The 21,975-nt window shown below is 43.8% G+C and overlaps 1 protein-coding gene across 1 annotated transcript; it reads right to left on the reverse strand.

Annotated features, from left to right (window-relative positions):
* Positions 1-11,667: 11,667 nt before the first annotated feature.
* Positions 11,668-21,502, reverse strand: dmrt2a (doublesex and mab-3 related transcription factor 2a). Its single transcript, XM_083644565.1, has 6 exons — positions 21,276-21,502; positions 19,405-19,794; positions 15,647-15,749; positions 14,449-14,684; positions 13,632-13,847; positions 11,668-12,948 (listed from the first exon to the last, which is right to left on the reverse strand). Exons 2-6 carry the CDS (start codon positions 19,762-19,764, stop codon positions 12,313-12,315), a joined length of 1,551 nt encoding a protein of 516 aa, XP_083500691.1. The 5' UTR covers positions 19,765-19,794; positions 21,276-21,502; the 3' UTR covers positions 11,668-12,312.
* Between the last annotated feature and the right edge of the window lie 473 nt (positions 21,503-21,975).

The raw sequence follows: 21,975 nt of genomic DNA on the forward strand, positions 1-21,975 counted from the left end.
ATGCTCACAGCAAATCTCAACATGCATAGTTGACCTTGGGGGCCTAGATCTTTCCATAGTTCCATAGTTCATACTTTAACTCCAGTCAAAATGAAAGCATGGTAACCGGCTGTGAAAGCGGCCTGACGTCTCAGTGAGGCCGATCGAGGTCCGTTCACACAACAGGAGACTTCACCTGTCGACACTTTCCCTCTCCGGCCCAAAGGAAGTGAATATTTCTCCCTACTTGGGTATACGTTTCCTTTCACCGGTTGGGATGATTCTTTAAACGCATTACTTACGGAGGGGGGTTTAGGGTTAGGCCACATAAGCGAAGCTATTTGCACCGCAGCAGCAGCAGCAGGCTTCTGAGAGGAGCTACCTGAGACGTTTAGAACTTTGGGAAGTTGTTCAACCTGCAAACCACAAGAGTGATTAGTATCACAGATATATATTATTACCCTGCTGGATGTAAGACATTCCCCTCACATTGGAGCAATAATCACGCCCTAGGAAATGTGGCTTGGAGGTTGATTCCACCCCTCCCGTCCCCCCGGAGCAGGGGTGTAAATCTTGCCTTCCATTATTGTAACGTGTGCGCAGGTTTCCCTCAGACGAGAGCAGAGCCGGGGCTAGTAGAAGGCGAGCAGCTGAGTAGCACATGTTCAAGGACCTCCTGCCGTCTTCCAAAGAGCCTCTTGATAAATTTCCTACAGGTGGGGTAGTTTACGACGAGGCACCGAGATGCACCAATCTGTACAGTATTTTAGAGAGGGGGACGTAAATTTGATGTTTACCCCGGCCCCCGCGGCTCAGCGTCTTCAAGGCAAATTACACTTTACATGTCATTCTCTCTTTTTCCTGCAGGTTTCAGGAGGGAGCTTGTTAGGTCCACACTGCTTTCATCTCTGCACATCCGCTGGTCCTTTCCACTGGGGTGATATGAGTTTTCATACTAAAAGGGGGAGGGGTTTAGGGTTAGGAAAAACGACTCTGGTGGTGAAAGCGGTCACACGGCACCGGGACCTTTCTCTACAGGTGAGAATGTTTTCGGCCTCATTGGTTCTGAGTAATGACTTCTGCAGTATAAATCCTATCGGATGCCCATCAGGCCACATCAAGCCCCCCGTTAAACCTCTCCTACCGCACAGGAAACCCAAGATCATGTTTCACTGTTAATATTCTATAGCCTATATGATTTTGTGGTGATTATTTTGTGAAATGGTGAGATATCTGTGCCGTGTGAGGTAAAGGTTTAGTCAGAAATGGGCAGGAGATTGTTTTAATCATCCCACGGAAAGTGAAATTAAATATTAACATTTATGTCTGTAACCACTAAGCTTGAACACTTTCAACTCGCCTCAGTTGATGAGGTGCTCCCACAACTTCCAAAAACAACAATAAAAAACAAAAAACTTTTTCACTTCCAAAATTGAAAGTCAGTATCCTGAATCAAGAAACTGGATTTTGACTACTACAAATATTGCATTATGCACATTTCTGAAGCTTTTTTTATTTTTATTTTTTTTACAAGCAACACAGTTCATTTACATGTAAACACGTTAGCAAACCGACTAGAGTAAATCAAAGACTTCGACTACTGCAAGTATTTTGTTATGTATGACGGCGTGAAAATGATGCAAAAAGGTTAATCCCTCTATTCAGGAACTCGTTACATTTGAAACACTCAAATCCTTTTTGAAACATTAAAGTGTTTGTGGTGTTATGCATCACAGATAGACAAATTAAGCATGGAAGATGTGACGTTTGATTTGTAACAACTTGTATACAGCTGGGTTCTACATGTGACATCTGTGATTTGTATTGTACTGTAGCATAGAATCTCCCCCTCCCAACTCACTTGAAACTGAAGGTACCGTCAACTCTCCAATCTCTGATCAAAGGCGAGTTGGCTGTCTTTCCAAAGATAGGCTTACAGGTGATGTATTGGATGAGCCGAGTGTCCGAAGCGACTTCAGAGGTGGTATCCCCCTGTGTCACGCAGGTTCCCCCATAAAACACTTTCATGTCGCCCCCCCAAAAAATCCTGTAAAAAATTTAAAGATGGAGTCAAATGCTGTGGTTTTATTTTTCATCCAGGCCTTGGATTTCATTTTTGACCCCGAGTCCCGACGTGCTCGATTCATCCTACCGGGCCGAACGTAAGGACAAGTATCATTGACAAGCGCTCTAAGCGTAAGTAATAACTCATACCGTACGCTATCGTCACTCCTGTGGCCTTCACCTTGCCTTTGTTCTCGCTCGTGGCGACACGCTGGAAAGATGGAAAAATGTTACTCCAAGCCAATAAAAACAATGGCATTTCATTGAAAATTATTTAGGAATAAAATATCTTACGACTATAGGCGGTGTTCCGTTACTTAGTATAATAATATTATTATTAATATTATTACTTAGTGTCATTTATATTACTATAGGTGACCCACAATTGGTCAGAATGCCCCCCTATTATTGCCAGGCAGCTGGCTGCTGGTGTTGTGCCAAAAAATTATTCCCTGCTAAAAACTGATTCCCTGCGAAAAAAGTATTTACTAACAAATGATTGTCTGCCAAAAAGTGATTTTCTGCCAAAAGGTGATTGCTGTCTACAGCGTTGGCACCCCGTTCCGCCCTCCACACATTAGGTTACCATGACAATCTGCATAATAATAAGGTAGGAACCCTAACAACCATAAAACAGCTCGTCTCACGTGGTCAGACCCAACGTCTTATGTCAGCAAGCTTCCAGCAACGGAGGGGCTGAATCACAAGCTGACGATGTCATGCCCATCCCATGCTATAACGGACGGACGTTAGGACACATGAAGTCAGTTATAGAAGCGGCTGCACCGCTTAAGAAATGTGCACCCCTGACCTAATAGGGTGGCAATTCCGCCGGCGTCCCGCACAAACACTTCTTCTGTGGTGTTTTATGGCAGTTGGCATCCTTTATTTTGGATTACCGCCTCCTTCTGGATTTATCCATCCACTGTTTCCCTACATACAAAAATCCCATTGACTTTTCCCCTAAGAAAAGACTTCTGGATAAGCCTAAAAAAATATGTCATCCCTGCATGCGGTACTGAAATCCAAGGTACATCAGCAATAGCAGATTTTTTTAAATATTAATAGTGTTTAGAAAGTTCAGAATGACTTTGCAGGCTGCGTGGGACTGAACTCAGCAGGCTGTGGGACTGAACTCAGCAGGTTTCAAACACAGATTTCTTGACTTGCTGTACCTATTTGCCCGAAAAAAATCAGATGGGTGTGGCCAGATGGCCGGCAAGATAGCAAGTGAATCTCACCAAAGATGCCTTCTCAAGTGGATTTTAAATCTTTTACATTTGACTTGTACATGTTTCAGCGATGAGGAATTGGCTTTATTGTAAACAACTGAGAAAACTTAACACCCGGCAAGTGAAAGTGAGGAAAATTATATTTTTCTCATAAAGGTCAAAGTTCACAGATCACAGAAAAATATATGTTATCTCTTCCCTGATCTTCACACAATGTTTTGGACTAAGGCAATTCTCTATAGTGTCACATTTCAATACAGCAACACTCAAATCAAATCTGATTGATCAAAGAACAGTATTTCCAGCATCGCAGGCAAATACAAATTGTCCAACGCAGCAGGTGAGCCTGTGTGGAGCCGCTGGAGTCAACAGCCTGTTGAGAAACGTGAGGAGATAAGAAAGAGAAGGTGGCTCCTTCACACCGAGCTGTACAGGAAACAAAATGTGTTGACATGAAAACATGGAGAATAGCAGCGTTTCTGTTGACTAAACAGGTCCAAAGTGACACAGTGCTAACAGGTTCTGTCAGGCCAACTCCAAGGTTAAAGGCTCGCCCGCACCTTCACCGCTCAGCAGCTTTCCACTGACGTACAACCTTATTTATATAGGGAACACCAACACTGAAGCCTGGATGACACAAATATACACTAGAGGATTTAGGGCAAACGCACTCAATCAAATACAAATCAACCCAATTGTGAGTTTTTTTTTTCTCGCAATCTGACTTGCAATCTCACTCACACTCTGTCACTCACACAAACAGATACACACACTCTCTCTCTCACTCTCTCTCTCTCTCTCTCTCTCTCTCTCTCACACACACACACACACACACACACACACACACACACACACACACACACACACACACACACAAACAAACACGTGGTGTTGGAAGTGGTCTTTTGAGGACCAGTAGGAGGTGCTCTTCCCTCTGGTCTCATGAATAATATCCCCGGCCATCCCCAAACCCCCCAGGGCAGAGACAGGCACTGATGACTGACACTGTGTTAGCACTGTTTTGCTAGCACTCTGATGTGTCATGTGACCCCTCTCTTGCTCAGCTGATCTGTCATCAAGGCTTTCCTTTAGGCTGAGTCATGTAAACATCGTCCAGCTGACCGTTGGTTTTTAACGGTTTGGGTTAACTCCTGTTCCCATGCAGCTGTTCAGAACAATCTGCTGTTCGAGAAGATATATGTGATCAGGATACGATATGACTTTGACCAGGATATGAGTCGAGTACTCTGAATACTTGCAAAATATACATGTTCTATTTTGCCCGTTAGAAAAACATGCTGCTTCCTTCCTGTAAACCAAGACAATTTCTCCCTCAATGACCATAACCAACTGCTGACATTAATTTGGGAAACAATAGCAAATTTACAGTGTCAGCTGGGTCGGGACACTTTTCTATTGACGCTGTACTGATTGAGGCTGATAAGTGTATTTTTACAGAGAACCTAGAGCAGCACCTATATGTGCTTGGGTCAGCTGCAGCACTTGATTCAATGCACTCAGTTGCTTTCCGCCCAGGCTAATTTTGTGATCCTTGTCCTCTATCTTACCACAAAGGGTGGTTTAATTCAGTCCATCATGGTTTGGTGGAGTCAGTTCCTGGCCAGTTCCTTTTCACATGCACTTTGCTTTCTAAGAAGTGAGCACTCTGCCTCTGTGTGGAGGCATCTGATCTGCTGAAGGTGCTGTTTGATGTGGGGTTGTTGCCTTGTTTCAAGGATCTCTTCAAGCAAACATTTTAAAAGCCCTGATTTCATGGCTATTATAGAGAAGAATTAGAAACCTAGAAAATGTACAATTTTCAGGATGATGAAAAACAGCCTTGGTTTCATCGTGCATTTTTGAGTTGATCCAATGGGTTCCCCTATCTCTCAAGGGTAATCCTTCCCCTGAAAAGTGACACATCTCCAACATCTAGCATTCATCAAGTAGCACACCAAAACTGTGTGGCCAAAACACATTGGAGTTATTTTACTTTACTTTCAACTAGACAGTATTATTTTATTATCATTATTATTATTATTATTATTATTATTATTATTATTATTATTAATATTATTATTATTATTATTATTATTTTATTTTATTATTATTGTTGTTGCTGTTGCTGTTGATGCTGTTGTTGTTGAGTCACAACTTCTAATGTCTAGGACGGTCTATACTTGTCTATAGGATGAGAAATTGCAAATAACGCTGGTCCTCGCTAGAGGTATTTTACTATACGTACATAATATAATATTACTTGAATGATTACTTCAGTATTGTTTAACAATACTCTACTATGAATCACTGAAAAGAATACAACAACTAAATTTACCCCTCTAAACACACACCTTCTGTTTGCCTGGGAGGCGATAGTGTGTGTATTTGAATACACTCACACAGCGACTATGCAAATCAGAGCTTCTAAGTGTTAACCTTGGCAATCATGGTGTTTACTCAACTTAGCGTAAGCCCAGGTGCCGTGGTCATTTATCAATGTGCTCCTAACATTACAGCTGTCCCACCTGTGCCTACCTCTAACCTCTACATGCCATGATGCTTATTGCAACAACAGCCGCAACTGCTTTCCCTGTCAACTCATAGCTACCGGGTGCAACGAGCGATCATCTGAGGTAGTGTTGCAATGAAAACACTACCGACAAAAATAACATCAGGCTAACTAAGTGAGTGCAGCCCCATGTGCTACAGTACGTCCATCAGGCTAACTAAGTGTGCAGCACCATGTGCTACAGTACGTCACCGAGGATGACGATATTTTCTTTGGGTGAAAATGCAACACAAGGCGCTTTTCCATAGCATTTACATGGGCTGTTTAGACTGCCAAATGCACTGCAATGGCTCAGTAGGTGGAGAAGATACTATGGTGTCACCAAAATGGACGAGAACTTTGTGGAATGACTGGGTGAATGAGGAATATATGAAAAGGAATGGTAATTAAAGACACACGTCGTTAAAGTAAATACTGTTAAGTGACACCAAATGAAACAAGAATAAGATTTATTTTCTCCCCCTTCCCCCCATCTCCTCATTCGCTGAGGGGCCGGCTTTCCAAACATTGCGTTGCTCAAGGATTTACAATTATTTGCATCAACTTGCAAATGTGGCTATCATCTGGAGGTGGAAGTTGCAGAATTTGCCTTCCTCCTTGATCCTTGGGTGAATGTTTCAGAGACCAGCTCTGGAGACAGTCATCGCTTCAATGTGGACTCACCAAACACACAGTGAACACAGGCTGCACTCCACCATCCGTCTCCTGAAAAGCAAACACTATAATGAAACAAAACAAAAAGGTGACACAAAAGTGGAACAACCTCTCCTCTAAAAAAACAACTCAAATCTGTCGGCTGCCTCATTGCTCCTAGTACTCCTTCAGGTGCTAAAGGGGCCTGGCTGATGGTCTGGCTAATGGCTTTATGGACCCTGTGGAGAAGTTGCTGTTTACTTTGGGCCAGCGACTGGCTATTCAGCTGTTGTCGTCTTGTTGTTGGGTGTTGTTGCAAATGTCAGTTTGTGCAGCAGAAAGGTCTTTCTCCACCCTGTGGGGACAGAAGATGGAATGATGCCTACTGGAACAACAAAAACAACAGCACAGGTGCCGGTGCCGGGACAACGCAGAGTAGGAGTATAGGGTTTCGGGAGTGTGTTGGGGAGAAAGTGGAGTTGTATTCTGTGTTCATGTGCTGCCGGTACGCGGAGGTCTGACACGCAGGATTTCCCAGTCAGGTGCTAAACAGCATTACCATGCCATTATGTTGGCGAATCAAACCTAGAAGGCAAACAAGAAACAAACATTGACCTCCTGCGACTAAAAAAGATAATTAGACAAATCAACTTCAAACTTGTAACAAAGGTTGCAGGCCGATGTGTTTTCTTACTGTTTTTCCACCTTGTAGAGATGGTCAAAGGTCACCATTGCATCATAACTTTGAAACTGGGTGAATGAGTTGTCTGTCAAGGCAAGTATACTCCCATCCACTGAAATCAATGCAGAGTCCACAGACTGATCTGTGGTGGAGCTGAGGTCCTGAGGCTAGTATGGCTAGTTTGAACTTGGAAGGTCAAACTAGCTAATATATGCAGTAGCTAACCTGGATCACTTAGTAGGGATAAATTATATATTTTTCAGTTAGCAGCAGATCACTAGGCTTCATACCAAGTTGAAAAGTTGAACATTTCAACTCGAACAAATGAGTCGAATATCACATCATTCGCGCCACGAAATTCCGCTTCATTCGCGTCGCCTGGGGCGAAACGGCCTTGTAGCATCTCGCCGCGCACATTTGTGAAAAGGCGCCCTTTCTAACGCCCAATTAGGCTGCCTCTTGTCTTCAGGCTTCAGTATAGCCAGAAAAACTGTGGTTCTTTCAAATTTGCCAGAACTCCACCAAAAAGTCCAATCTGTTTTACAATGCATGATTCCAGTGTGTGTGTGTGTGTGTGTGTGTGTGTGTGTGTGTGTGTGTGTGTGTGTGTGTGTGTGTGTGTGTGTGTGTGTGTGTGTGTGGGTGTGAGAGGGAGTGTGTGTGTGTGTGTGTGTGTGTGTGTGTGTGAGAGAGAGTTGAAGCATGCCTGCATTCAAACCTCTCACTGCTGACAGCAGTTGGCTGCTGAGCAGAAGGTGAGAGTGTTTGTCCAAACTAACCGCCGCTGATAAGTATCTGCTGAAGTCCTCACAGTCTCACTCCCCAAAGTGTGAGATCCAGCATGTCAGCAGCCCCCCGCCCCTCCCTCTATCTCTCTTATCAACAGTTGAGTTCACACAGTAGCATTTTGTTTGGGGACACAGGTGTCACAGGTGTCACTTTGCCATTTAGACACTTCAATGACTTTCCTTCATGCTGTGATGCTGGGGGGAAACAGCCTGGGACTTCTGTATTTGGTGTCTCTTGTTTCAGAACGGTCGAGTGGATTAAGACGCTTAAAGACAACAAAACCAAGGACATTGATTGTGTTTGTTGCCTATACAGACACAGGGAAACGTCAAATGTCAAGACGTACTTGCTTGTGCTATGAGACTAATCCTCTAATTTACACATCACACAAGGTTTTTAATGACTCTGCAGTCACAACGTTTGGACACACCTCAAATCTTTTGTTTTTCATGATCTTAAAGCCATTTTCATCTCAACTAAATGCTTCTGCTTAAATGCTTGAAAATGGCTTCTTAGACAAACATCCTGTCTCTGCTTTTGCAGATGGCGACTTTAAACTTGAAAGTATTCTTTAAACTTGAAATAATCTTTTGAGTTATCTAACACTATTTTGGTCACTGCATAATTCCATTTATGTTATTTCATATCGTTTTGATATCTTTACTGTTATTCAAAAATGTGGAAAATGGTAAAAATGATGAAAAATGCCTGTGTCCAAACTTTGGACTGATAGTGTACTTGACAATTATAAAAAATAAAAGAAAAAAGGAGACGTCTCTATAAGCACAATGCAACACTGCGTGCCCTGTGGGACCTCTCAGGCTCCATGGACCATAATCACTCCAATCTACTGGCTCGTCTTTTAAAAAAGCAAAAGAAAGAAAGAAAGAAAGAAAGAAAGAAAGAAAGAAAGAAAGAAAGAAAGAAAGAAAGAAAGAAAGAAAAAGGAAAAGCTTGTGAGCAGATGAAATATGGATTGTGGACTTCCCCTGTTATGATACAACACGTCCATTCTTCTCCTGCCCCTCTGCCCATATAGCATTTGGCTGCCCTGCCTGTGACTGCTGGAGGTGGAGGTGGTGTGTGTGTGTGTGTGTGTGTGTGTGTGTGTGTGTGTGGGGGGGGGGGGGGGGGGGGGGGTTTATTGCTTTATCGCCGTCAGTCGTCTCAACCCGTAACACACACACACCTCCACCCACACCTCCACCCCCGCTGCACCCCCCCCCCCCCCCTCCTCCAGGTGTTGAAGCAAACCATCCGTCCCACTGTTGCCTTTGTCACGCCAGCCAGCAGCATCTGATATGCTGCTACAACCGCTCTGCACATTAAGAATCTATGAAGCACCACTGACACACAGAAAATCACACGCTGGATTATTTTGACTCCACAAAGAAATGGCACATGCATGTATTTTGCATCGGCGGTCAGCGGGCGTGAAGAGAGAGGGTGGGATCTCTATTCATTTAGGTTTGCCTCTGTGCTGCATGCTGCCTACCAGCAGCAGGTTTGCCTCTGTGCTGCATACTGCCTACCAGCAGCCGCAGCATGCTGCCTACCAGCAGCAGCAGCAGCATGCTGCCTACCAGCAGCAGGTTTGCCTCTGTGCTGCATGCTGCCTACCAGCAGCAGGTTTGCCTCTGTGCTGCATGCTGCCTACCAGCAGCAGGTTTGCCTCTGTGCAGCATGCTGCCTACCAGCAGCAGGTTTTCCTCTGTGCTGCATGCTGCCTACCAGCAGCAGCATGCTGCCTACCAGCAGCAGGTTTGCCTCTGTGCTGCATGCTGCCTACCAGCAGCAGGTTTGCCTCTGTGCTGCATGCTGCCTACCAGCAGCAGGTTTGCCTCTGTGCTGCATGCTGCCTACCAGCAGCAGGTTTGCCTCTGTGCTGCATGCTGCCTACCAGCAGCAGCAGCAGCAGCAGCATGCTGCCTACCAGCAGCAGCAGCAGCATGCTGCCTACCAGCAGCAGGTTTGCCTCTGTGCTGCATGCTGCCTACCAGCAGCAGGTTTGCCTCTGTGCCTACCAGCAGCAGCATGCTGCCTACCAGCAGCAGGTTTGCCTCTGTGCTGCATGCTGCCTACCAGCAGCAGGTTTGCCTCTGTGCCTACCAGCAGCAGCATGCTGCCTACCACCAGCAGGTTTGCTCTGTGCAGCATGCCTACCAGCAGCAGCAGCAGCAGCTCTGCATTCCTACCCAGCACCTTGTAATCCAATAAGAAGTGTGTAGCGCTGCAGCTTCTGACACTTCATTACCATGTAAGACCGCCTGACAGGCTATAGGGGCAAGAGGCCTGCTGGCTGGAGGGGCTGGGAATACCCTGAAAACACACACACACACACACACACACACACACACACACACACACACACACACACACACACACACACACACACACACACACACACACCCCACACACACACTGCTAACACACACACACTTCTTGCTTTCCACACACACACACACACACACACACACACACACACACACACACACACACACACACACACACACACACACTTCTAACACACACACATCTTGCTTTCCACACACACACACATGTAGTTAAAAAAAAGTGATACTGCAGGCCACTTAAGTGATGTCAGCCCTCTGCGGTGATCACATGTCATCTTCAAACCAAATCCAATTAGGAGAACAACAGGCAGGACCCTGAAGGCATCACGCCCTCCATCTCTACTGGATGTGCACGTTCCAGGCAGGACCCTGAAGGCATCACTCCCTCCATCTCTACTTGATGTGCACATTACAGGCAGGACCCTGAAGGCATCAATCCCTCCATCTCTGCTTGACTTGCACGTTACAGGCAGGACCCTGAAGGCATCACTCCCTCCATCTCTGCTTGACGTGCACATTACAGGCAGGACCCTGAAGGCATCACTCCCTCCATCTGTGCTTGACGTGCACGTTACAGGCAGGACCCTGAAGGCATCACTCCCTCCATCTCTGCTTGACGTGCACGTTACAGGCAGGACCCTGAAGGCATCACTCCCTCCATCTCTGCTTGACGTGCACGTTACAGGCAGGACCCTGAAGGCATCACTCCCTCCATCTCTGCTTGACGTGCACGTTCCTCACTGCAGAGAGGAGAGACGAGGCCGGGCTGCACGTTCACGCCCACGAGATGTGAAAGCTCTGCCAGAAACAAGAGATTAGCCTACTGCTGTTCTGTGGATGGGGGGAGGGGGGGGGTGTTGCCTTCAATGCCTTGTCTCTCGTCTTGTTCATTATTGCACGGATCAGTGTTCTGCAGCTCATGTGAAACCCATGTTTGGAGCTGTCTTTCACCGTGGACACACACACACACACACGCGCACACACACACAGACACACACACACACACACACACACACACACACACACACACACGCACAGTCGCCCGCAACTCCAGAAGCAATAAGATGGTAAGATAATGTTACGTGTGTGTGTGTGTGTGTTACGTGTGTGTGTGTGTGTGTGTGTGTGTGTGTGTGTGTGTGTGTGTGAGTGTTCAATATTTTCGCTGCATTTTTTTTGTAAGCCTTGGTGTTTCAGATTTAACTGCTTTGGTGTATAAGTATGAATCTAATACCATCCTGATACATGTGTCAGTGCAGAAAATTCTTGACCAAAATGTTCACAGTTAAATACGTTATAACTTGAGCATAAAATGAAATACAAGACTTTTTACGGAAAGAGTTCAGTCTTATAAAGTTTATTGACATGAGGAAAACATTGGGATAATGTTTAAATACTCTACACGATAAAGTTATTTAAAACATGCACATGTAAAATATAATGTACATAAATATTACATTGGGATTTCAACAACAACAAAAGAACAACAATCATTTCTAGCTAAGTTTGAGATGCAGTGCTTGTGTCTTTTACAGATATTGCCTGTTTCCAGGGGCACTATGGACCCTTTTCACGGGGGCCATTTGTGTCAAAAAGGCAGGATAAACACAGGTGCAAGCAAAACAGTAATGAGGGTTTCCAACTTCCATGATAATAATGTAATTTGGAAACCCTATTAGTGTTTTGCTTGCACCTGTGTTTGCCCTGCCTTTTTGACACAAAATGGCCCCCGTCTATTGCCGCTGTGGTACCACGTGTGTTTTTCTTTGGCTGCTAGTTCAGTGAGTTTTGGTCGTCGAGTGATTAGAATCTCATTGGAATCTGTGGATTCTCGGCTTTCATTTTGACATCTTGTTGGACTCTTACTGGTGCAAACAAACCACCTGTGGCACGTCGCCCTTGGAAACAGGCAACATCTGTATTTTATTTGATTTCTTCTTTGACTCCAGAACCATTGAGATGAACTTGGACATTATATGAGACAAACCTGCCCGTTTATAGTGCAAGACATCAGTGGAATGCTCGGCTCATGGCGGGCGCGGGTCGTTTCAGTATGGCTTCCACAGAGAAAGACAGAGACTCGCCCGGTACCATCTTGGTCCCGACCGGCTTGGACAGGAAGTCTTTGGCGTACCTGTCGGCGCTGCTCTTGACGCCCTGAATGTCTCTGTATTTCCGGGCGGCCTCCTCTAGCAGCTCTTTGCCGTAGGGGCCCCTGAGCTCCGGCGCCACGCCCCCGGCCCCCGCCCCCGGCGTCCCGGCTTTCTCGCTCAGGGAGTGCTGGATCAGAGAGTGGAAGGAGTTGAGTTTCATGGAGAGCGTGTGCTTGGCGCTGTCCTTGCTCAGCTTGTTCAGGGCGTGGTGGCCGGGGGGAGGCTGCGAGTGGCCGTTGCTGCTGGGGAAGGATTGTCCGAAGCTCCTCTTAGGGGGCGAGAACGCCGAGCACTCCCTCTGCCCGGGCTGGGTGACCCCGGGCGGGCTGACCCGATCGGGCCGCTGATGGGGGTCCTGTGGCTCCTGCGTTGGGACGGCGGCTCGGGACCCCTCCAGTTTAGATGCTCCGGCGTCCTGCTCCGGCGCCTGGCTCTCGGGCGCGGGCACGGCCTTGGGCTCCCACACGGCGCCCGGCTTCATGTTCTGCACCGCCTTGGTGTCGGAAGGACAATAAAATCAATATGAATATTCATCACGATTGTTGGAGAACATTTTCCTATTACATGCATCCATTAGGATCTAATAGAATACAGTCAATAATCTGTAGGCACATCTCAATCAGACTCACACATAGTTCAGTATTTCTCCCCTTAAAGCTTTCCGTTATTCATTTAAATACACACATAACATGTATTTCCATACGCATACTCTCTTCAACATCCACACACATATGATGACCTCACATAAATCCTAATCTATCATGTCCTCTCCTCATCAGCAATATACCACTGTGTCTCCACACTATCTCTGATGTTTCATCCCACGTGATGTCCTACTCTACTGTACTGTATGCTAGTGGCATCTCTTCATGAGACCTTAAATCATATGAAATATATTCAAGTAAGCCGAATCTCTTGGCGCTTTTTCCATGGCCTTTATAGTGTTAACACACTAATTGACTAATATCATAATATTATCATAATATATTTTATCCTTTTATTCTTTTATTTTCTTGTGTCAACTATGTGAAGCGCTTTGAATTGCCTCTGTGTATGAAATGTGCTATACAAATAAACTTGACTTGACTTGACTTAATAATTATCGTATCAACTGATATAATGATGAAGTATATCATGATATAGATTTTGGCCATATATCGCCCACCCCCTGCCTACCGTGGCGTTGAACAGGCACTGCTGGTAGAGGAGTGCGTCGGCCATGTTGGCTGGGGGGCGGGGCCACATCATGAAGCCTGGGCGGGGCTGCAGAGGGTAGTGGCGGTAGGTGGTGGCCACGCTGACGTTGGACGAGATGAGCTCCACGTTCTGCATGGACATGTCCAGGCAGCCCGGGCCCAGGAAGCTGCACAGCTCTTTGGGCTGCGGCTCCACCTGAGCGGAGAGACGAAACCGTTTGAAAATGTCACATGACGATTATAGTGAGCAAAATGATCTGGGTTATCAGTATTATTGTATATTGAAAAGTCCGACCCAGACGCATCTGGGAGACTGTTGCTAAATTTGGTTGCTAGACAGTATAGAGTGCTGCAGAAGTGAGTCCTAAAACCTGGAAGTTAGCATCGCTTAGTTCCCTCATCTGTAAGTCTAACTGAACTAACTAAAGTGAACTGAAAGTTTATGAAACTGAGATCGTTGTGCTCAGCAAGATAAGGTTCACAAATGAACACCGCTTTTATGGTTTTTGAAGTGTTTTCTGAAAATCTAGATTTTTTTGCGATCACATTATTATGCTTCCAAAATCATAAAAAGTGATGTTCATTTGTGCAGATTATCTTGAACTGAACACAAAGGTCTCAGTTTCATAAACTGTTCATAACCACAGAGCTTATTTCAGGGATCTAAAATCCGTGAGCGGGTTTACTGTCGGGTTGGCCTACACATGATAATAAAAATTCTAACGGTAATACTAACCATCAGGAATTCTATCGTGGTTCATCATTAAAGAGGTAATGGTTTGATTCCTAGTTCCTACCTGGTTGGCCGGTGAGTAGGCCGTCTTGTAGGAGTTGTACTCGGTGGCTGTGCTGTGGTGCAGCGTGCTGTAAGCCTGGCTGTTCTCCAGCATGTGGCGCTCTTTGTACTCCCTCTCCAGCATGATGCTCTCCAGCTCCTTGTCAGCGAACGCCCTCCTCTTCCTCATGCGCTCGCTCAGCGGCGGCGGCAGAGACGGGTCGGAGCCAAGAAACTCGGACTGGACCGGACGGTAGCCTGCCAGGAAAAGAACAGGCGTTTAATGTAAGGTTTCTGGTGGGGGTGTTTTGCTTGTTTTTGGTTTGTTTTTACTATAACATTGACTGTGTTTTGGATTATAGCTGATGTCAAATGTGCTTGTAGAAATGTAAGTGAAACTGGAAAACAAACAAAACTTCAAAAACACTCGGGGTTAGAGGCAGATTTTCACTCGTGTGTAGGAATGCACGTTGATATCGCCACGGCATCGGCCGATAAAGGCTTTAAAATGAAATATCGGGGATCGGCCCGAAACGAACATTTCTGACGATATGACAGGCCGATAAATTATGATTTACTTAATATGCCCAAATGCTCGATGTTTGACTAACTGCTTGAATAATGATTGAAGTAGTGAATCATTTAGTAATGCCTACTCTTATGATGATGTCCAACTGGTAGATGCAGACATAAATACGTTTTTCAAAATGTACACTGGGCAAGATAAGACAACTAATTCCACTACTGGAGAGACATGCATTGATGTTCTCTGAAATTCGGCGTAAAGAAATATGTGCATATCGGTATCAGCATCGGTAATCGGCCAAAAGAGTTGGAAAATGTCGTAATATCGGATATCGTCAAAAAAAAAATCCAATGTCGTGCATCCCTACTTGTGTGTTAACAGTTTAAACATGGGATTAAATGTAAACATGCTGAACAATAAAATCGATCAAACAAATCATAAATGCAAATTAGTTAAATGACTGCAGTGCATGGTAGAGAATATTTTAATAAATCACTGCTTACAGGCAAGTCCATATCACCCTTTTGGTGTTGTTAATGGGAAAGGATAGTAATCCAAGACAAGCTAAAAGAGAAAATAGAGTTTTATTGGAGTGGAAAAGGGACAGAAAATGAGCCAAGAGAAGCAGGACAGGGTAAAAAACAACAACTCCTAAAGCAAAGTCTACTCAGGATGTGTCAATGTTCAGGCTGACCTTCTAGGATGCTCTTGGCCAGCATGGTGGACGGCCGAATGTGTCGCTGATAGAGTGTCCTCCTCTCTGCTGGAATCTGCTTCCCACAAATTCCTTTCTTATCCTAAAATAAATCGAGACAACAAAAAAGGATTAAAAAAACATGCTTTCAACAGCCTTAAATAATGCCTGATTTGTCACAGATAATGTCTGTGTTTGGATAATAGAACCAAGCATCTTAATAATAATCCACTTGGAAGTCTACACTGTTGTTAGAAGAAGCTAGTTTTAAAGTGCTTAAAAGCAGGGTTACAGAGCTTAACAATAACATGAGCTGTAGCAGGCCTAGGCAGAATATGTAGAGTTAGGTAACTGTCGTAGAAAAACACGATTTAAAAACAACAATCGTTCTGGAAAATCTTCATCAGTACTTAACCTGTATGAGCGTGGCCCATTATTCTACACTGCAATGTTTCCATAAGCACATTGCATATCATACACGCATGCGCGCGCACACATACACACTCACTCACACACACACACACACACACACACACACACACACACACACACACACACACACACACACACCCACACACACACACACACACACACACACACACACACACACACACACACACACACACACACACACACACACACACACACACACAGACACAGACAAACACACACACACACACACACACACACACACACACACACACACACACACACACACACACACACAGACACAGACACAGACAAACATGTACACTTGTGAGATGCCTCATTCTTTAACCCTAATCTATAACCAATAATTCTAATTAATCCTATAGCCCCTTGTAGGAGTGAGAACTGACAAAATATCCTGACAGGACTTTCTTCATCTTTGTAAGTATAAAAATACAAGAAAACACACACACACACACACACACACACACACACACACACACACACACACACACACACACACACACACACACACACACACACACACACACACACACACACACACACACATGCTAACAGCTCTATTAATAATAAAGGTTATTACAATTAGAATATTGTTGATATAATTCTATATTTATCTTGTTGGCAGTCTCTTGCATTGTGCATTTATTATCAATGTTTTTACAACAATCAGAAGTCATTCCTCAAAAGAAACTGCCTATAGACACTTCAAGTGCTGTTGAACAACCATAGTTACGGATTGACCACACAGGGATGCCCCATAAAAGTGGTAAATAATAAAAAGTCTGAAATAGCTGAGCTGGTGAGATGTGACGGCACCTTCTTATATTGTCACACATTTTGTTTTAAATAAATTGAGGCATCGATTACATGCCTGACATGGATTTTCTCCTCTTGATTCTGCCCCCGCAGCAGAGCAGCAGACACTACTTTTGTCATGGTGTCCATTTGGTTGTTATAATCGACCAAAAGCACTTCAATGCGTGACAACTCCCTATAGCCTTTTTACGACTTCCAATCTTTAGGAGGAGCACTTGAAGGCAGCATTACACCCACAACGGGCTTGCCTAATAATGTTCACAAGTTCACTCACACACGGGATTAAAGTCTTTATATAAGAAAGAGAGAGTGACATTAAAGTCTCTATATAAGAAAGAGAGAGTGACATTAAAGTCTCTATATAAGAAAGAGAGAGAGTGAGATTAAAGTCTCTATATAAGAAAGAGAGAGAGTGAGATTAAAGTCTCTATATAAGAAAGAGAGAGAGTGAGATTAAAGTCTCTATATAAGAAAGAGAGAGTGACATTAAAGTCTCTATAAGAAAGAGAGAGAGTGAGATTAAAGTATGTATATAAGAAAGAGAGAGAGTGAGATTAAAGTATGTATATAAGAAAGAAAGAGAGAGTGAGATTAAAGTCTCTATATAAGAAAGAGAAAGAGTGAGATTAAAGTCTCTATATAAAGAGAGAGAGAGTGAGATTAAAGTCTATAAAAAAGAGAGAATGAGATTAAAGTCTCTATATAAAAAAGAGAGAGAGTGAGATTAAAGTCTCTATATGAGAAAGAGAGAGAGTGAGATTAAAGTCTCTATATAAAAAAGAGAGAGAGTGAGATTAAAGTCTCTATATAAGAAAGAGAGAGAGTGAGATTAAAGTATCTATATAAGAACGAGAGAGTGAGATTAAAGTCTCTATAAAAAAGAGAGAGTGAGATTAAAGTATGTATATAACAAAGAGAGAGTGAGATTAAAGTCTCTATAAGAAAGAGAGAGTGAGATTAAAGTCTCTATATAAAAAAGAGAGAGAGTGAGATTAAAGTCTATAAAAAAGAGAGAGAGTGAGATTAAAGTCTCTATATAAAAAAGAGAGAGAGTGAGATTAAAGTCTCTATATAAAAAAGAGAGAGAGTGAGATTAAAGTCTCTATAAAAAAGAGAGAGAGTGAGATTAAAGTCTCTATATAAAAAAGAGAGAGTGAGATTAAAGTCTCTATATAAGAAAGAGAGAGTGAGATTAAAGTCTCTATATACAGTAAGAAAGAGAGAGAGAGTGGAAGAAAGGAGGAGTTAGACTGCAAGAGACCAACAACTAGTAGATACATAATACTCCAATAGTTAGCCTTTATTTACAGCACTTCAATGCAGGCTAGAACTTCTCATTTCAGAAGTGGGAGTTGAGGAGGACCACCTGATCGCAGCAATATTGGATCAACTGAACCCTAACCACTGACACGCACGCACACGCACACGCACACAAACACACACACACACACACACACACACACGCACGCACGCGCACGCACGCACACACACACACACACACACACACACACACACACACACACACACACACACACACACACACACACACACACACACACACACACATCCTTGTACTTGTATCCTAGACCTAACCCTTCATTCCCTATCTCCTAACTCTCACCACTACATGGCCTAAACTGAACACTTCCCTTAACATATTCTTAATTCATGGTCCTAACCCTAAAACAGTCCCTTGAAGAAGTGAGGACCAGCCATTCACAAAAACGCCCTCACTCTGGAGGTTTAAATCTGAAACTGATTCACACAAAGACAAGTAGCCTATGAGCAGTGGTTCTCAACTTGGGGTCCGGGGGCCACAACAGGTCCTTGAGGTGCCCCAAAGGGGGCCCCATCAGCAAATTCATGCATTTTAAACTTCGCCATTATTTAATGTACAATAACTTAACACAGTTAGAGAATGTAGAAGAATGACATAGTTTCACTGTTATCTCTCTAGAATACAGATACAAAGTCATGGGATTCTGGACATAATCATCTGACAAATAAAATATTCTCAGATGTGGGTCCAAGAGACAACATTTGATCAAATGTGTCCCTATATGAAAAAGGTTGAGAAACACTAGTGGGTCTCAAACTTGTTTTTGGATTCAGTACCCCCTTTCCCTGATTTAGTACTCCCTTTACCCGACTACAGCATTTTGCTTAGAAAACTGCAAGAGAAAACTCGAGCGTATGATGCAATAAATGAATGATAACACATCTTGAAGAATATAACATCACAATATTAAGAAATGGAGCGGAACAGTTGGAGTTAGTGTCTCCTGAGCAGATTTATTTTAACGTTTCATTTATTTGCAAGATTTATTCTTATATTTTTTCCATTTCCGCCTCTCTCTCAGGTACACCCTGTGTAGTACCTCCACATACCCAGGGGTACGCATACCCCAGGTTGGGAACCACTAGACTGGAACACACACACACACACACACACACACACACACACACACACACACGCCTTGCAGCCTTACCTCGGTGGCTTGCTGCCTCCTCAGAGCGACCTGGGCAGCCATCACCCTCTGTCTCTCCACCACCAGCAGGCAGTTGGCACACTGGCAGTCCCTCCAGCGACAGAAGCGCTTGTGGCCCTTGAGGCAGGACACCACGCCGTGGTTCCGGCACCGGGCACACTTGGGCGTGCGGCTCAGCTTCCTCTGCTCCCCGACACACAGGGCCCCGGTGCCCGGCTTGTCCTCGCCCGCCTTGCCCCCCGCGTCCTCCTCCTCGGTGGGGCCGCTGGGCGGGTTGTAGTCCCCCTGGTCATCGCTCTCCGTCTCCAGACTCTCCACGTCGATTTCAAACTCGCACCCAGCAGTGGCGCTGTCTGTCATGGCGGCCAAAGAAGTCCTCTGCCCGGCTTTCTGATAAGATAAGAAAACAAGTTATATATTGAACACATTATGGATTTCCCCTGCCCCTGAAACCTCTGACTAAATATGTTTATATTATTGTAGGGTATTTTTTGTATGTTATTGGTCTTCAATTTTTTCTTCTGTCTTGTGTCCTTAAATTTGATCTGTACATATGTGCAGCTATTGTTTACATGAATGTTTATATATATCATTATTTTGTTAATAATAATAATAATAATAATAATAATAATAATAATAATAATAATAATAATAATAATAATAATAATAATAATAATTCTGATAAGATACCTAACTTCTGTTTGGGAGGAAAGCAGAAGTAACCTGTGTTCAATCAAAAACCTAACAAAAACTAAAAATTATGCTCTATGTGGGAATCGATGTGCAATGTCCTCGCAACCCGGACAACTTAATATCCTCTCTTGGAAACCAAATAGCATGGCCAATGTTCTTGTCATAACAAAAAATAGAACTAATGAGAATATGCATATAGCCACTTTAACCCAGAGAAAATACACTTTTCTGCTGTTTCACATCCAAGCAACCTGTGGATGTGTATGAAGTTTTGGGGGTTATTCAACTTTTCATGTTCATTCTATTTAGAGGGGGTGATAACAGAAATAGCCTATCGACTTATTTCTCATATATAGGCCTATAATAAAATAGCCTAGTATAAATTAGGCGGACTATGTGGATACAGTGCATCAATTTCTACACACAAGAAGAAATTAAAAACAAACCAATTGATTGGGGGGGGGGGGGGTAAGTTACATTTATTTAGCCATAAGGTGCAAAAGGGACCGAAAAAAGTGCTAAATCGAAATATGAAAAGGTAGGCTACAGAACAGTTCCGCTCAAATTAGACCATCATCAGGTTTGAATATGTCATACTTTAGCCTACATGACAGTATGGCTAAAGTATGACTATGTAGGCATATGAAAGTGTCATCAATTAATGCTATATTCACACAGCCCAGACAGGACAGTGATTCAATGGCTGCTTTTCACCATAGCGCGTTATATTATGTAAGTCCGAATTTAATCTATTTTTGTATCATTATTATAGAGAGAAAAGTGTACATTTATTGTGAAGCTATAAGTAGCTATAAGAGCATGTTGGTCCCTCTAAACTGACAGATGAGTTAATAGTTATGCTTTGTTTCTAAAAAAAAAAAAAGAGAGAAAAAAAACGTATAGACTTATTACATCAACCAATTAATAGGGTAGGCTACATCCAGTCTGTCCTCACTGCGCCACTTTGTCCATCGAAATGTCGTCTGTGCACCGGATTAAGTTTGCAGTTCAGTTACTAATACAGGGATTTTGTCAAACCTTGGAGAGAAATCTCAATTTCGACCACGTGGAGATTATCGGACCTGTTTCCATTAACTATAGCCCACAGTGTAACCACGTTACTACACAGTGGTAAATGAACAAAATATGTTAATTCAGCGCAAAGCGTTGGTTTTTACCTCCAGAAGCAGATTCCGCGGTCCTCTCTCCAAGTTTTGCAGCAGTGTTGCAAAGTGACAACCACGCAGTCAGTCAGCCTACTGCTGCTGTGGTGAATCACACCCACTCCACAGCCCGGGACACCCAGAGGATGAGCTGCTAATTAGCTGTTAATTGATCCGCTGACTGGCCCTCTCTCACACTCACACACACACACGCACTCTACACGAGCTGACGGTCCTCTGAGGCACACACCCCGCGCACCACTCCTATGAGCGACTGCACTGTCCGCTGTCTGGGCTGTGATTGGCTCCTTTTCAGCCTCCATGGGCCGCTGTCTGGGTTGTGATTGGTTCCCTTTCAGCCTCCATGGGCCAACTGGATTGCAACAAGCAGTGTTTTGGAGGATCACGTGTCTCACTTGGCTACTCAAATGACTTCTCCCATCAATTTCAGATTGAGTGATAAATAATGTTGTTACAGTAGCTAATAATTACAAAAACATAGGCCTATAGGCTATTTGCTTTTTTGCATAACGCTTCATTGAGGTGCAGCAGCCAAAGTAATAGGCTAAGTAGGCCTAATACTTCTGATGATAGGCTAAACGTAGCCAATGTAACGAATAACGAATTAGGCTATTGCACCCAGGCATTATGATACTTTTAATCCTCTCCTTTGATACATTGATGATTATCTTAGGCTACTGAATAACTCATGAGT

This window comes from Poromitra crassiceps, assembly GCF_964638095.1.
Source record: "Poromitra crassiceps genome assembly, chromosome: 10".
Classification (NCBI taxonomy): Eukaryota; Metazoa; Chordata; class Actinopteri; order Beryciformes; family Melamphaidae; genus Poromitra; species Poromitra crassiceps.